Source organism: Falco punctatus, assembly GCF_963210335.1.
Source record: "Falco punctatus genome assembly, chromosome: 18".
NCBI lineage: Eukaryota > Metazoa > Chordata > Aves > Falconiformes > Falconidae > Falco > Falco punctatus.
The window spans coordinates 4,144,879-4,161,351 of record NC_137598.1 but is presented as its reverse complement, the minus strand read 5'-3'; the positions used below and the strand labels follow the sequence as shown (position 1 = coordinate 4,161,351).

The window sequence follows — 16,473 nt, the reverse complement described above, 5'->3', positions numbered from 1 at the left end:
TGGGCTCCCCCCCCCCCCCCCAGGACCAGGCCCCTCTACCAGGATCGTGGCCCCCCCATACCAGGACAGACCCCCACACTGGGCCCAAGCCCCCTACCTGGATCTGGGTCTCCCACACACCAGGCCCGGACGCCCCCCCTCCAAGATCTGGGACACCCCCCCTCCCAACAACCCACCAGGATCTTGCCCCCTCCACGGGGGTCTCGGCCTCCCGCAGCCCCCCCCTCCCCCGTGCCCCACACGTCAGGCCACAGCTCGTATCCAAAGTGAGTTTTATATATAATTTATCTGTACACACGAAGGACAAAGTACCTCAGGTCTGCACTGAGGGGGGGGGCAGTACCCCCCAACCCGGGCTGAGCCCCCCCGGCCCCAAAACGGCTTCAGAAAACAAAAGAAAAAAAAAAAAAAAAAAGAAAAAAAAAGTCACTTTTTTTTTTTTTTTGCATTTAAAAGGAGGGGAAGCTGCCCCCCCCCCCCCCTCCCCACCGGCAGCCCCCGGGAGGGTACAGGACCCCCTGGCTGGGGAGGGCCGGGCCCCTGGGTGGGGGTTCTGGGGGGCTGCGAAGGTGCTTTGCCTGTGTGTGTCCCCCCCCCAGCAGGCGGCACTTTAATTTGGCACATGGAGGAGGTCGGGGAGACCCCCACCCCCAAACCCCACACCCCACCCCAGCCCCTTCCCCGGGGGGGTGTCCCCCTCCCCTCTTTGGCACATGGGGGATTTTGGCAAAGGGGGGGTTGCACCCTGACACCCCCCCCCACCCCCCCCAAAACACACCCTGGTACAGGGCTGAGAAATGCTCCCCTCAACACACTGCCCTGGGGGGGGCGGGGGACAGTGGGGGGGGGGAATGACACCCCCACCTCCAGCCACCTCCCTTGTGTCCGTTTCTCCCTTTTTCCTCTTTTTTTTTTTTTTTTTTCCTAAATATGTAGATTTGGGGATTTTTCCTTTTTTTTTTTTTGCCTAACCCCTGGTACAGGCTGGGGGGCATCAGCCTGGGCCTGGGGGTGGGGGGGAACACCACGGCCCTCCCCCCCCCCCACTCCTAACTCCCTCCAGGGCCAGCGTTGAGGAAGTAGGTGGTCATCTCCCCCTTGCCCTTGACCTTGACCAGCCCCCGGCACTCCAGCACGTAGCCCTTGGCCGCCAGCACCTGGTACAGGTCCGTTGTCACCTGGGAGGAGGGGGACATGGGGGTGAGGTGCTGGGGGGGGGGGGCTCAAAGAAAGGGTCCCCCCAGCTCCCTGCCCCCCGAGCTGACCTGGATGCGGTCTGGGACCCCGGTGCTGTCCATGCGGCTGGAGACGTTGACGGTGTTGCCCCAGATGTCGTACTGCGGCTTGCGCGCCCCGATCACCCCCGCCACCACCGGCCCCATGTTCAGACCTGGGGGGGGGGACAGGACATGACATGACACGGGCAGAGCGTCACGGACCCCCCCCCCCGGCTGCGGGCGTGAGGGCACGGGGGTGCGCGAGGAGGTTGCGTGTGCAAAGGGGAAGGGGCGTGCAAGGGGGTTGTGCATGCAAAGGGTTTGCGACAGCAAGGGAGCGAGTCAAGGGGCGTGCAAGGGCTGCGTGTGCAAAGGGGAAGGGGCGTGCAAAGGGGAAGGGGCGTGCAAAGGGGAAGGGGCGTGCAAAGGGGAAGGGCCGTGCAAAGGGGAAGGCGCGTGCAAAGGGTTTGCGACAGCAAGGGAGCGAGTCAAGGGGCGTGCGAGGGATGCGTGTGCAAAGGGGAAGGGGCGTGCGAAGGGTTTGCAATGGCAAGGGAGTGTGTAAAGCAGCAGGGGTGTGCAAAGGGGAAGGGGCACACAAAGGGAGTGTGTAAATGGGTGTGCAAGGGCTATGTGTGCAAAGGGGAAGGGGCGTGCGAGGGGGTTGTGCATGCAAAGGGTTTGCGACGGCAAGGGAGCAAGTCAAGGGGTGTGCGAGGGCTGCGTGTGCAAAGGGGAAGGGGCGTGCAAAGGGTTTGCAATGCAAGGGAGTGTATAAAGCAGCAGGGGTGTGCAAAGGGGAAAGGGCACACAAAGGGAGTGTGTAAATGGGTGTGCAAGGGCTGTGTGTGCAAGGGGAAAGGGGCGTGCAAAGGGTTTGTGCGTGCAAAAGGTTTGCAATGGCAAGGGAGTGTGTAAAGCAGAAGGGGTGTGCAAAGGGGAAAGGGCACACAAAGGGAGTGTGTAAATGGGTGTGCAAGGGCTGTGTGTGCAAAGGGAAAGGGGCGTGCAAAGGGTTTGTGCGTGCAAAGGGTTTGCAATGGCAAGGGAGTGTGTAAAGCAGAAGGGGTGTGCAAATAAGAAGGGGCGTGCAGAGGGGCGTGCAAAGGGCACACGAGGAGCGTGCAAAGGGGCATGTAAAGGGCATGCCAGGAGCATGCAAAGGGAGTGCCAGGAGCGTGCAAAGGGCATTCAAAGGTCATTCAAAGGGTGTGCAAAGGGCATGCAAAGGGCACATGAGGAGTGTGCAAAGGGCGCACAAGGAGTGTGCAAAGGGCATGCAAAGGTCATTCAAAGGGCATGCAAAGGGCATGCAAAGGGTGCACGAGGAGTGTGCAAAGGGTGTCCAAAGGGCATGCAAAGGTCATTCAAAGGGCGTGCAAAGGGCATGCAAAGGGCGTGCAAGGAGTGTGCAAAGGGTGCGCAAGGAGCGTGCAAAGGGCATGCAAAGTTCATTCAAAGTGCGTGCAAAGGTCATGCAAAGGGCGCACAAGGAGTGTGCAAGGGGCATGCAGAGGTCATTCAAAGGGCGTGCAAAGGTCATTCAAAGGACATGCAAAGAGCGCACGAGAAGCGTGCAAAGGGCGTGCAAAGGGCGCGCAAGGAGTGTGCAAGGGGCATGCAGAGGTCATTCAAAGGGCATGCAAAGGGCATGCAAAGAGCGTGCAAAGGGTGCACGAGAAGCATGCAAAGGGCACACGAGAAGCATGCAAAGGGCATTCAAAGGGCATGCAAAGGGCGTGCAAAGGGCATGCAAAGGGTGCACAAGGAGTGTGCAAGGGGCATGCAGAGGTCATTCAAAGGGCGTGCAAAGAGCGTGCAAAGGGCGCACGAGAAGCATGCAAAGGGCGCACGAGAAGTGTGCAAAGGGCATGCAAAGGGCGTGCAAAGGGCATGCAGAGGTCATTCAAAGGGTGTGCAAAGGTCATTCAAAGGGCATGCAAAGAGTGTGCAAAGGGTGCACGAGAAGCATGCAAAGGGCGCACGAGAAGCGTGCAAAGGGCGTGCAAAGGGCATGCAAAGGGCGTGCAAAGGGAGTGCAAAGGGAGTGCAAAGGGAGTGCAAAGGGCATGCAAGGGGCATTCAAAGGGCGTGCGAGGGGCGTGTGAGGGGCGTGCGAGGGGCGTGCGAGGGGCGTGCGCTGACCGATCTTCATCTGGAAGTTGTTGAAGGAGTGCTCGTTGATGTACTTCATCTGCTCCATCAGGTGCATGGCGTAGTCGGCCAGCGCCGCGATGTGGCTCCGGCCCTCGCGGTCGTACGTGGAGGCGTTGAGGCCCGAGGCCGCCATGTAGGTGCTGCCGATGGTCTTGATCTTCTCCAGCTGCCGGTACCTCTGCTCGCTGATGATCTGGGGGGGGACGGGGGAGTTACACCCCCACCCACCCCCCAACATCGTGGGGGGTCCCAGGCACCCCGTCCTGCACCCCGTCCCTGGCAGCTGCACATCCCCCGTCTCCTGCACCCCGGTCCTGTCAGCATCATGCGCCCCATCCCTGTGATCCCTGTGCGCCCCATCTCCTGCACCCCATCTCCTGCGCCCCATCCCTGTGATCCCTGTGCACCCCATCTCCTGCACCCCACCTCCTGCACCCCATCCCTGTGAGCCCCATGCACCCCAGCTCCTGCACCCCGTTGCTGTGATCCCTGTGCACCCCATCGCTGCACCCCAGCTCCTGCCCCCCATCCTCATGCACCCCATCCCTGTGAGCCCCATGCACTCCAGCTCCTGCACCCTGTTCCTGTGATCCCTGTGCACCCCATCCCTGCCCCCCATCTCCTGCCCCCCATCTCCTGCACCCCATCCTCATGCACGCTGCCCCATGGTGCCTCCATCACCCCGTGCCCCCCATCTCCTGCACCCCATCCCTGTGAGCCCCGTGCACCCCATCTCCTGCACCCTGTTCCTGTGATCCCTGTGCACCCCATCCCTGCCCCCCATCTCCTGCACCCCATCCCTGTGAGCCCCGTGCCCCCCATCTCCTGCACCCCGTTCCTGTGATCCCTGTGCACCCCATCTCCTGCACCCCATCTCCTGCACCCCATCCTCATGCATGCTGCCCCACGGCGTCTCCATCACCCCCTGCCCCCCATCTCCTGCACCCCATCCCTGTGATCCCTGTGCACCCCATCCCTGCACCCCAGCTCCTGCCCCCCATCTCCTGCCCCCCATCCTCATGCACGCTGCCCCACGGCGCCTCCATCACCCCCTGCCCCCCATCTCCTGCACCCCAGCTCCTGCACCCCATCCCTGTGATCCCTGTGCACCCCATCCCTGCCCCCCAGCTCCTGCCCCCCATCTCCTGCCCCCCATCCTCATGTACGCTGCCCCACGGCGCCTCCATCACCCCCTGCCCCCCATCTCCTGCCCCCCACCCCACCCCAATCCGCCCTCCGGCACCTCGTCGAAGTCAGCGATGATCTCGTTGAGCAGCCGCAGGCACTCGACGCCCTCGTTGTTGGCCTCCAGCTCGACGTAGAACTCGGAGAAGTTGCTGATGGAGGCGAACATGACGGCCACGCACTCGCACGACTGGTAGTAGAGCTCGTCGTTGCGTCGCTCCCGCGCCAAAAAATGCGCCGCCACGTCCTTGGGCAGGATGTTGTGCAGCAGCCGGCGGTTGTACGCCTGCAGCTCCTCCATCTCCTCCTTCTCACCCGTCGCCTGCGGCGCACAGCACCATGCAGGAGCCGGGCTGGAGTCCTGCATCCCCCCTCCCCAGCGCTGGGGGTGTGGGGAGGGGGTCAATCCCAGCCCCTCGCCTTTCCCCCCCCGACCCCATTCCCGGTCCTACCTGCAGCTTCCAGAGGAAATCGAGGCGGGCGGTGGATTCGACCTGCTGCGCGTGCAGGTAGAGCGCCAGCGCAAAGACGGCCAGGATGACGGGGGTGACGTACCGCAGGGCCACCTTCCCCTCCGCCGGGCTGCGGGCACCCCGCGCCCACTGAGGTGGGGTGCTGGGCGAGTCCATGCCCACCCCAGGGACCCCAAACCTGCACCCACACCCCGAAAATTCACCAACCCAAGGGATCCCCCAAGATGCTCCCACCCCAGGGACCCCAAACTTGCACCCACACCCCAAAAATTCACCAACCCAAGGGATCCCCCAAGACACACACACCCCAGGGACCCCGAACCTGCACCCACACCCCGAAAATTCACCAACCCAGGGGATCCCCCAAGATTCACCCACCCCAGGAACCCCAAACCTGCACCCAGATCCCAAAGATGCACCCACCCAAGCAATCCCCCAAGATGCTCCCACTCCAGGGACCCCAAAGTTGCACCCACACCCCAAAAATTCACCAACCCAAGGGATCCCCCAAGATTCACCCACCCCAGGGACACCAAACCTGCACCCACACCCCAAAGCTGCACCCACCCAAGGGATCCCTTAAGATTCACCCACCCCAGGGACCCCAAACCTGCACCCACACCCCAAAGCTGCACCCACCCTGTAAGACGCACCATCCCAGCGACCCCCCAAGATGCACCCAACCTCACAAGATGCACCCACCCCCGCAGCACAGACCCCCACCTCAGGGGACTCTCCTACTTACAGCCCACCCTCCCCACCCGCCCCTTCCCATTCCCCCACTGGTCCCAGTCCCCCGCTCACCATTCACCCTGGGTCACATTGAAGGAGGGCCTGGGGAGGGGGAGAAGAGCCGGGGCTTAGCAAGGTGGGGACTCAGCTCCCAGGGTGGGGACACCCGGCGGGGGGACGCAGGGCACTCACAGGGCATTGGCCACCACCAGCAGGTCGGCGTTGTCGAAGAGGGTGGCCTGGGGTCCCTCCACCAGCACCAGGTAGGTGGCCTCGATGGCCACCATGAGCAGCAGCTTGCCGATGCTGCTGATGTGCAGGAAGACGGAGCAGGCCAGCAGGCTCAGCACCACGCTGTAGTTGAAGTACTGCGGGGGAGACGTGGCAGGGATGCACTGGCATCCCATGGGAAACCCCCCCCGGTAACCCCCCACAGGGACCCTGCACCCATGGGGACCCCCTGCCAGCACTCTGCACCCTCAGGGACCCCATACCAGGGGGGGACAGTGCCCACAGGGACCCCCCGTGCCAGCACCCTGCACCCTCAGGGACCCCGTGCCAGCATCCCTGGGGACACAGTGCCCACAGGGACCCCGTGCCAGCACCCTGCACCCTCAGGGACCCCGTGCCAGCATCCTTGGGGACACAGTGCCCACAGGGACCCCGTGCCAGCACCCTGCACCCTCAGGGACCCCGTGCCAGCATCCCTGGGGACACAGTGCCCACAGGGACCCCGTGCCAGCACCCTGCACCCTCAGGGACCCCGTGCCAGCATCCTTGGGGACACAGTGCCCACAGGGACCCCGTGCCAGCACCCTGCACCCTCAGGGACCCCGTGCCAGCATCCCTGGGGACACAGTGCCCACAGGGACCCCGTGCCAGCACCCTGCACCCTCAGGGGCTCTGTGCCAGCACCCGCAGGGGACCATGCACTCGTAGGGAGCTATGGCAGCACCCTGTATCTGTGGGGACCCCGTGCCAGCACCCTGTACCCCCAGAGACCCCATACCAGGGGGACACAGTGCCCACAGGGACCCCGTGCCAGCATCCTGCATCCTCAGGGACCCCATGCCAGCATCCTTGGGGACACAGTGGCTGCAGGGACCCCGTGCCAGCACCCTGCACCCTCAGGGACCCCATGCCAGCCCCCAAGGCGGACAGTGCACCCAGAGGGACCCACGCTGGCACCCACGGGAGCCCTGTACCCACGGCTGCCCCACAGCCGCTCACCTCGGGGAAGTCACAGGCCAGCCCGTCACCGTGGCAGGGCTCCGCGGGGGTCCCCAGCGAGAAGTTGAGGACCCGGAGCTGGCAGGGTCCCACAGCCTCGGGGGTGACGTTGAGCTCACGGGCGGCGCAGTCCCGCAGAGCCACCCGGCTGCAGGAGAACTGGCGGGGGTGGGGGGTGGGGGGGTGGGGGGGAGGGGAAGAAGAGTGAGCCGGTGCCCCACAGCCCCCCGCAGCCCCCCGTGCCCCTGACCCCACATCCCTACCATGTTGATGAAGGCAGCGATGAAGACGAGGAGGATGGTGAAGACCCCGATGACGGTGCTGTGCGCACGGGACTGGACGATTTTCCGGGAAAGCTGCTGCAGGGCGGCGGGGAACAGCTGCGGGGGGGGGGGGGGGGGGGCACAAAAAAGACCCCATCATGTACCGCCAAGCCCCCCCCACCCTCCCACCCATCAGCCGTGTACTCACGGTGACACAGGAATAGACGGCGCAGACGAAGAGGATGGCAGCAAGGAGGATGAAGATGCCAACGTAGACGCCAAGCATCAGCGGGGAGCTGAGAGAGGTGGCTGTGAGCATTGGGGGGGGGGGGGTGTCGGGGCGGGGGGGGGGGGGGGCTGCAGCACTCACTGCGGGAACACCACGATCTGGAGGCAGCAGATGAAGCAGAAGACGAGGAGGGTGCAGGCCACGTAGCCACCGAAGCGGTCATCCACCTTCTTGGAGTACTGCGGGGAGGGAAGCGGTGAGCCGGGCTGGGGGGGGGGCAGGGCAGGGCAGGGCAAGGCAGAGGGGCTCCTGGGGGACCCCGGGGGATGGGATGGAGGGGGATAGAGGGTCCCCAGAGGATGGGATGGAGGGGACCCTGGGGGATGGGATGGGATGGGATGGGATGGGATGGGATGGGATGGGATGGGATGGGATGGGATGGGATGGGATGGGATGGGATGGGATGGGATGGAGGGGGACAGAGGGTCCCCAGAGGATGGGATGGAGGGGACCCCAGGTGGACGGGATGGAGGGGACACCAGAGGATGGGACAGAGGGGACCATGGGGGACCCCAGGGGATGGGATTGGAGGGGAGGGAGGGGACCCCAAGGGATGGGATTGAGGGGACACCAGGGGATGGGATGGAGGTGACCAAGGGGGACCCCAGGGGATGGGAGGGGAGGGGAGGGGACAGGACGGGGCCCCAAGGGATGGGATTGAGGAGACCCCAGGGGATGGAGGGGACCATGGGGGATGGGACAGAGAGGACCATGGGGGACCCCAGGGGATGGGATAGGATAGGATGGGAGGGGACCCCAAGGGATGGGATTGAGGGGATGGGATGGAGGGGACCATGGGGGACCCCAGGGGATGGGATGGGATGGGAGGGGATGGGACCCCAAGGGATGGGATTGAGGGGACCCCAGGGGATGGAGGGGACCATAGGGGATGGGATGGAGGGAACCATAAGGGGACCCCAGGGGATGGGATGGGAGGGGAGGGGATGAGATGGGATGGGACCCCAAGGGATGGGATTGAGGGGACCATAGGGGATGGGAGGGGAGGGGAGGGGATGGGATGGGACCCCAAGGGATGGGATTGAGGGGACCCCAGGGGATGGAGGGGACCGTAGGGGATGGGATGGAGGGGACCATGTGGGACCCCAGGGGATGGGATAAGATGGGATGGGATGGGAGGGGACACCGATGGATGGGACGGAAGGGACACTGGGGGATGGGACGGAGGGGACACCGGGGGACCCCAGGGGATAGGATTGAGGGGACCCCAGGGGATTGGATGGAGGGGGATGGGGTGGAAGGACCAGGACAGGGGGGATCATGGAGCCAGCTGGATGAAGGGGATCTCACAGACCAGAGGGGACAGATGTGACGCGCAGCTGGGATGGGGGGCAGGGGGTACCACAGAACCAGGACAGAGGACCCCAGGGGATGGAAGCGAGATGAGGGAGACAAAGGTGCTGATGGGAGCGGGACAGAGGGGACTTCAGGGGATAGAGGGGACGGCAGGGATGGGATGGGGGGGATGGAGGGACCCCCACCTTCTTCTCCAGCTCAGGCGTCTGGAAGGTGAGCAGGAACTTCTTGACATGGTCCTTGCGGAGCTGGTCAATGCTGCGGGCGTCGATGGCCCGGCTCAGGAACTCGTCCACCTCGTCCTCGGGGTTGAGGGCCTCCTGGGCACCACGGCTGGGGGCAGGGGTAGGTCAGGGTCCCCCCCAGCCCCTGGCTCTGCCCCAGAGAGGGGCTGGCCATGACCCCCCACCCCCAGGACCCTCAGCATGGGGACACTTACTTGTCCTTGCTGGAGTCATCAATTCCCTGGGGAGACACAAGGGAAATGGGGGGTGTCAGGGACACTGGCGTGGATTGGAGGGGGGGGGGGTCATAGATGACAAGATCATGGGGCATCCCCCAGGGTCAACCAAGCCCCCCAAGGACAGGGGACAGAGTCCCAAGGGTTGGTACCAGGATGTGGGGGATCCCCAAGGGCTCCCCAAGCCTGGCAAGGATAGGGGGGTCCCCAAGAGTCTGCAAGGGGGGGAGGGAGGGATCTGGGGGGGGTGGCTGACACCACTGAGGACGGGGGACCCCTGAGGGTCCCCAAGGCCAGTGAGGACAGGAGGCATCCCCAAGGGGTGCCGAGGACAGGGGGTACACCTGGGGGGTCCCCAACAGCTGCTGAGGATGGAGGCGGGGGGGGGGGGGGGGGGAACCTGGGGATCTCTATGGGCTGCTGAGGATGGGGGGGGGGGACACACCTGGGGGTCCCCAAGGGCTGGTGAGGACAGGAGGGAACCCCGAGACCTGCTGAGGATGGGGGGGGGGCTTCTCCGAGGCCCTGGGCTGCGGCCAGCAGGAGGAAACAGGCGAGGGCTGCGGGCAAGGCTGGGGAAGCCCAAAGGCGACCACGGAAAGGCAGCGAGCAGCCGATACTGCCGCAGGGGGGGGTGGGGGTGGGGTGGTCCCCCTTCCCAACATCCCCCCCACCACCACCACCACCCCCCTCCATGGTCGCTCACCATCTGCCGGAAGGCCTTGGAGTCCTTGGTGCGGGAGAAGGAGCGCTCGGGCACCCAGCGCGGCACCAGCCCCTCCGTCGAGTTGGCACGAGCCCGCTGCAGCTTGGCTAGGATGGCTTTCTCCTCCTTCTGCAGGGCGACCGTGGCCGTGAGAGGGGGTCCCCCGGGGTCCCCCATCCCCGTCCCCATCCCCTCAATTCCCCCCTCTGACTCACGCGCTTCTGGCTGCAGCCCACGATGAGGAAGGTCTCGATGTTGTGCTCCTTGAGGTAGGCGTTGCGCTCGCCCCCGTGGCCCGGTTCCACCTCGTAGTCCCCGTTCAGGTACTGCAGCGTCGCCCAGGTGATGTGGATGCGCCTGGGGATGGCAGGGATGAAGGTGCTGAGCCCACCCCCCCCCTTGTTCCACGTTCCCCAGCCCAGCCCCCAGCCCAGCCCCCCCGGTCCTGGCTCACCCGGCTTTGCCACCCGCTTCCATGTGGTTGGCGAGGGTCACGTCGTTGGACCAGACGTCGAACTGCCACTTGCGCAGCCCCAGGACGCCACAGTGCACCCGCCCGCTGTGGATGCCCACGCGCATGTTCACGTTCACCCCCGTCACCTCGCGCACCAGCCTGCGGACGGCACCGGCACCACGTCAGCCCAAGGCACCGCGGCACCGGGGGCCGGTCAGCACCAGGGGTGTGCCAGCACAGGGGACAGCCACAGCCCCCCAGGGCTGCAGTGGCACTGGGGACATGCCAGCACTGGGGACATGCCAGCACCGGGGCCAGCCACAGCCCCCCAGGGCTGCAGTGGCACTGGGGACATGCCAGCACCGGGGACAGCCACAGCCCCCCAGGGCTGCAGTGGCACTGGGGATGTGCCAGCACAGGGGACATGCCAGCACCGGGGACAGCCACAGCCCCCCAGGGCTGCAGTGGCACTGGGGATGTGCCAGCACAGGGGACATGCCAGCACCGGGGTCAGGCACAGCCCCCCAGGGATGCAGTGGCACTGGGGACATCCCAGCACTGGGGACATGCCAGCACCACGGTCAGGCACAGCCCCCCAGGGCTGCAGTGGCACTGGGGACATCCCAGCACTGGGGACATGCCAGCACCACGGTCAGGCACAGCCCCCCAGGGATGCAGTGGCACTGGGGACGTGCCAGCACTGGGGACATGGTGGCACCGGGGACATGGTGGCACTGGGGACAGGCAGAGCCCCCCAGTGTTGCAGTGGCACTGGGGATGTGCCAGCACCGGGGACATGGTGGCACTGGGGACATGGTGGCACTGGGGTCAGGCACAGCCCCCCAGTGTTGCAGTGGCACTGGGGACGTGCCAGCACCGGGGACATGGTGGCACTGGGGACATGGTGGCACTGGGGACATGGTGGCGCTGGGGACATGGTGGCGCTGGGGACATGGTGGCGCTGGGGACAGGCACATCCCCCCAGTGTTGCAGTGGCACTGGGGACATGCCAGCACCGGTGACAGGCGCGACCCCCCGACTCACGAGATGGCCTCGATCATGTCGACCCCCATCTCCACGCAGCAGTGCGCGTGGTCCCCGCGCGCCTCCGGCAGCCCCGACACGCAGTAGTAGCAGTCCCCCAGGATCTTGATGCGCAGGCAGTGGTTCTCCTGTGGGGGGGACGGGGCAGGTCAAGGAGGGGGGGCTCTGGGACCCCCTCCCAGCCCCCCCCCACCCCCACCCCACCCCCACTCACCGCCGCCAGCTTGTCGAAGCGAGCGAAGAGCTCGTTGAGCGTCATCACCAGCTCCTGGGCTGTGCACTGCGAGGCCAGGCTGGTAAAGCCCTCGATGTCCGCGAAGAGGATGCTGCCGGGAGGAAGAGCGTGGGCTGGGGAGGGACCACAGACCACCCCGGACCCCCTCCCCTAGTGACACTCCCCTCCCCCCCCCCCCCCCAAGACCTTGCACCCCGTGGTACCTGACGTTGTCGTGCTTCTGGATGTAGATCTTGTGGAACATCATGTCCTCCTTCTTGGTGTTGATGTCCTCCTTCATCTCCATGGCCACGTGCTGGGGCAGCACCGAGAGCAACAGCCGCTCCTGCCCCACAGCACCACCCCATCAGCGGGGGGGCCAGGACCCCCCCCCCCCCCCCTTCCCCCAAGCCCATCACGGCGGACCCCACCGTCCCTGGGACCCCCAGGACCCCCAGCTTACCTGCTGGCGGTTCTCCCGCTGGAGGTGCAGGCGCGCCTGGATGTAGCCCCTGGTCTCCTGGAAGGCCTGGCGCTGCGACACCTCGGCCGGGTAGTGGGTGCAGACCCCCACCACGTTGGTGCAGAGGAAGATCAGGGCATTGGCGCTGAGCTGGTGGGGGAGGTGGGCTCAGTGCAGCCACCCAGGGACCCCTGGCCAGCTCTGCCACCCTCCTCTGCACCCCAAAACCCTGGCTCCAGGATGGGGGGGGGGGGGGGTGTGCTGCCAAGAGGAGCAGGGGGGCTGCAAGGCGGGGGGGTCATGGGAGGAAACATGGGGACACAAAGCAAGGGGATGTGGGATGCAGGGACCAAGGGACGGGAGGATGCAGGGACCTGGGGACACAGAGGATGCAGGGACCTGGGGATACAGGACCAGGGTGATGGGGATGTGGAGCACCTGGAGACATAGGAAAACGGGGGGGGGGTGGGGGTGGGGGTGCTGCAGGGACACGGGGGACATGGAGAGCCAGAGCAGGGGGACAGGGGGCACCCGAAGCTGCAGGAAAGCGGGGCACAGGGGCTGCAGGGACCCAAGGCACAGGGATACGAGGATGCAGGGACCTGGGGATACAGGACCAGGGTGATGGGGACATGGGGCACCTGGAGACATGGGAAACCAGGGCAGGGGGGGCTGCAGGGACATGGGGGACATGGAGAGCCCGAGCAGGGGGACGGGGGGCACGCAGAGCTGCAGGAAAGAGGGGCACAGGGGCTGCAGGGACCTGGGGACCCAAGGCACAGGGATACGAGGATACAGGGACTTGAGGGACATGGGGACACGGGGCAGGGGGGGACGTGGGGACACGGGGTGGGGGGGGGACGTGGGGACACAGCCAGGCCCCACGGGCCCTCGGGAAGCGGAGGAAGCCAGGGGAGGGCCGGGAAGCGGAGATGGCTGCAGCGGGAGTGCTGTGGTTTCCCCCCCTCCCCGTCCCCATCCCTGTCCCCTGGGACCGGGGCCAGGGCTATTTATAGCGGCGGGCTGGAAGCGGGGGGCCATGCACATCCCCCCCCCCCCCCCCCATCACATCCCCCCGGCCAGGGGGCACAGCCCCATCGCTCCCACCCTGCAGAGGTTAGCCCCACTCGGGGGGGGCTTCTCCTCCCGTGACCCCCTCCATGCCCCACCGGCCTCACTGTGTAACCCCCCCCCCCCCTTCAGCATCATGCGCCCCGTGGGGACAGCACGTGGCCCCAGCCGTGGCCAGGCAGGGCGAGGGTGACGGGTGGCCTCGTGCGGGGGCGGGGGGGGCTGGGGACTGGCAACACATGGCCCTTGTGGACAAGGGGACCCCCCCTGGACCCCCCCTGTGCATGCAGCACCCCACTGGGAGCGCCCGCCAGCCCAAGGGGGCAGGACAGGGGACACTGCCAAGGTCCCAGCCCCCCTGGGTGGCAGCCACCCCCCCTGTCCTGGCTCCCTGGGCCTGCATCCCCCCTCAGGGGTTTCCGCCAGCCCCACAACGGGGGCTTTGTGGGTGCCCCCCCCCCCCCAAGCACAGCCCACAATGGCGGGTCTGTGCACGGTCCTGCCAGGACGAGGGGCCCCCTCACCTCCCCCCCCGCCAGGCTGTGGCAGTGGAGAGACCCCCGGTCACACCGTAGGCAGCACCCACGGGTCCCTAGCATGGGACACACCCCCCCACACCCCCCCAGGACGCCCCCCACCCCCAAGGCAAGCCAAGGGGGGCCCCTCCTGCATCCAGAATTTTCCACGTGCACCAACACCAAGCCCAATTTTGCAGCGAGGCACTGGGGGAGCCACCGGCGGGGACAGGGGTCTCCCCCCCAGGGTCTCCCCCATCCCACAAGCAGGCAGCCCCCCCCACACACGCACTATATGCATCCCCCCCCAGCCTCTACCTGCTTCCAGAGGAAGGGGTCGGTGGCGTTGCGGTGCCAAGCGATGGCGAGGTGCAGGGCGGAGAGGAAGACGCCGGCCAGCACGGCCGCCCGCATCCGCACCGGCAGCAGCGTGTAGGTGATGTAGATGAAGAAGACGCTCCACCAAACGCCTTCGGCCGCGCTACGGGGTACCACGGCCACCGTCCCCAACGCTTGCACCCCGGCCAGCAACCCCAGCACCACGTAGCTCACCACCCACATATAGTCCTGGGGGAAGGCGCTGCGGCTGCACAGCACCATCAAAAGCAAGAAAAGGGCCGTGGCACCGGCCAAAGCGGCGACCGCCGGCACGTGGGGGGCACCGGGCAGGCAGTGGAAGAGCAGCATCACACCGCAGACCAACACCAGCACCCCCATCAGCACCGTCAGGCTGCTCTGGTTCATCTGGAAGAAGTAACGTTGGTAAAGCCGCTCCAGTTTGGCCGACTGGAACCGTTTGGAACGGAAAACCTGGAGCAAACGCCGCCAGCACTCGCCGGCCGACGGCCGCCCCCCGTGGCCCCCAGCCCCCTTTGGCCCTTTGGTTTCGCCATCCTCCAAGGCCAAGTCCACCGATTTGAGCCCCAAGTCACCGGAGGGTCCCTTCTTGCTGTAGTGGTCCTCCTGCCAGGTGCAGCGTAGCCCCCGGGGGGGTCCCCCACCCCGCTCCATCTCAGGGTCCTGCAGGCAGCTCATGTAGCGGGGGCCGCAGAGGGCAGCGCGGGGGCGGGCGCCCTTCTTGCCGTTGCGCTCCCCCCATGCCGTCTTCCGTTCGTCCACCTTGGGCACCAGGATGCCGCTGAACCACGACATGCTGCGGGTACCGGGGAGGGGGTCAACGCTCAGTGTGTGGCCCCCTCCCCCCCAGCACCCCAAGAGGGACCCCGGTGCCCATGGGGGGAGGGGGGGGGGAGGCGAGGCAGCGTGGCTCCCACCCAGCACAGACAGCGAAGGGCACTGATGTCCCACGTCCCCTGGGGGGTGCAGACCCCCAAACCCCAGTTCTCCCACCCATGGCCCCTGTGGGAATGCCCAGTGACCAGTGCTGGGTGCCCAGCACCAGTACTGAGTGCCCGGTGCCCAGTGCTGGTGCTAGGTACCCAGTACTGGTCCCCAGTGCCGGTACCTGGTCCCCACTGCCAGCGCCCGGTGCCGGTGCCCAGTATCAGTGCTGGACGCCCGGTGCCGGTGCTGGTACTGGGTACCCAGTGCTGGTGCCCAGTGCCGGTACTGAGTGGCCAGTGCCCAGTGCCAGTGCCCGGTGCCCAGTGCTGGTGCTGGCTGCTCGATACTGGTGCCCAGTGCCGGTACCCGGTTCCCAGTGCCAATGCCCAGTATTGGTGCTGGATGCCCGGTGCCGGTGCCCGGTGCTGGTGCTGGTACTGGGTACCCGGTGCTGGTGCCCCGTGCCCGGTGCTTGGCCCTGCCAAGGCCACCCCGAGCCCGTCCACCCCAGCGCAACGACCTGCGGCAAAGCTGGAACCATCCCGGGCGTCCCGGCCCTGTTTGTCTTGAACGGCGGCCAACGGGCTGCACCGGGCACGGCGGCCCCGGGGCACCGGGAACCAGCCAGGACGTGGCAGCCCGTCCCACCCCCGGGGGAACGGCGGGGGAGGGGGGGAACGGCCACCCGGGAAGGGCCGAGCCCGGTGGCAGCCACCCCCCCGGCCCCGGCCCCGGCCCGCGGGGAGCCCCGCCGGACGCGGCCCGGTCACCCCCAACCCGCCAGCGCCCCCCCCGCCGCCGCCGCCCCGGCCACCGGGCAGCCCCCCCCGGGGCCACCCCGCTGCCGCCGCCACGGGGCCCACCCCGCTGCCGCCCCCCAAGTCCCGATCGCGGTCCCGCTCGCCGCCGCCCCGGCCACCCCCCCCACCACCGCCGCCGCGCCCGGTGCGCCCGGTCGGCCCCGCTCACCTCCGCCTCCGGCGCCGCCGCCCGCGGGGCCCCGCGCCCCGGCACGGCCCCGCCGCCGCCCGCTCCTACACGGCGGCCGCGCCGCACCCCCGCCGCCCCATCCCGCAGCCCAGGCCGGGCCCCCCGGTGGCGGCGGTGGCGGCCCCGGTCCCGGTCCCGGCCGCAACCCCGGCCCCGGCCCAGCCCCGGCCGGTACCCGCCCCCCCCCACCCCCCCCCCCCGCCCGGATCCGCTCCCGGGCGCTCCCGGCCGGCGGCCTTAAAGGCGCAGCGGCGGCGGCGGTGGCCCGGTACGGCCCGGTACGGCCCCGGTACGGCCCCGGTGCGGCGGGGGAGGCGCGGGAGGAGCGCGGGGGAGGCGGGTGCGCGCGCGGGCACGGGCGGACCGGCACCCCCGGGGCTGCGCGCACACGCACCGCCGCGCTGCACCGACA

At 67.2% G+C, this 16,473-nt stretch overlaps 1 protein-coding gene across 1 annotated transcript; it reads right to left on the bottom strand.

Moving 5' to 3' along the window:
* Nucleotides 1–255: 255 nt before the first annotated feature.
* Nucleotides 256–16,182, bottom strand: ADCY6 (adenylate cyclase 6). Its single transcript, XM_080368678.1, has 22 exons — nt 16,041–16,182; nt 14,106–14,940; nt 12,202–12,351; nt 11,963–12,084; nt 11,739–11,850; nt 11,525–11,652; nt 10,481–10,639; nt 10,242–10,383; nt 10,027–10,155; nt 9,300–9,325; nt 9,046–9,193; nt 7,628–7,725; nt 7,466–7,553; nt 7,258–7,374; nt 6,995–7,153; nt 5,957–6,132; nt 5,837–5,866; nt 5,012–5,141; nt 4,618–4,881; nt 3,363–3,567; nt 1,266–1,390; nt 256–1,178 (listed from the first exon to the last, which is right to left on the bottom strand). Exons 2-22 carry the CDS (start codon nt 14,937–14,939, stop codon nt 1,050–1,052), a joined length of 3,471 nt encoding a protein of 1,156 aa, XP_080224804.1. The 5' UTR covers nt 14,940; nt 16,041–16,182; the 3' UTR covers nt 256–1,049.
* Nucleotides 16,183–16,473: the final 291 nt, after the last annotated feature.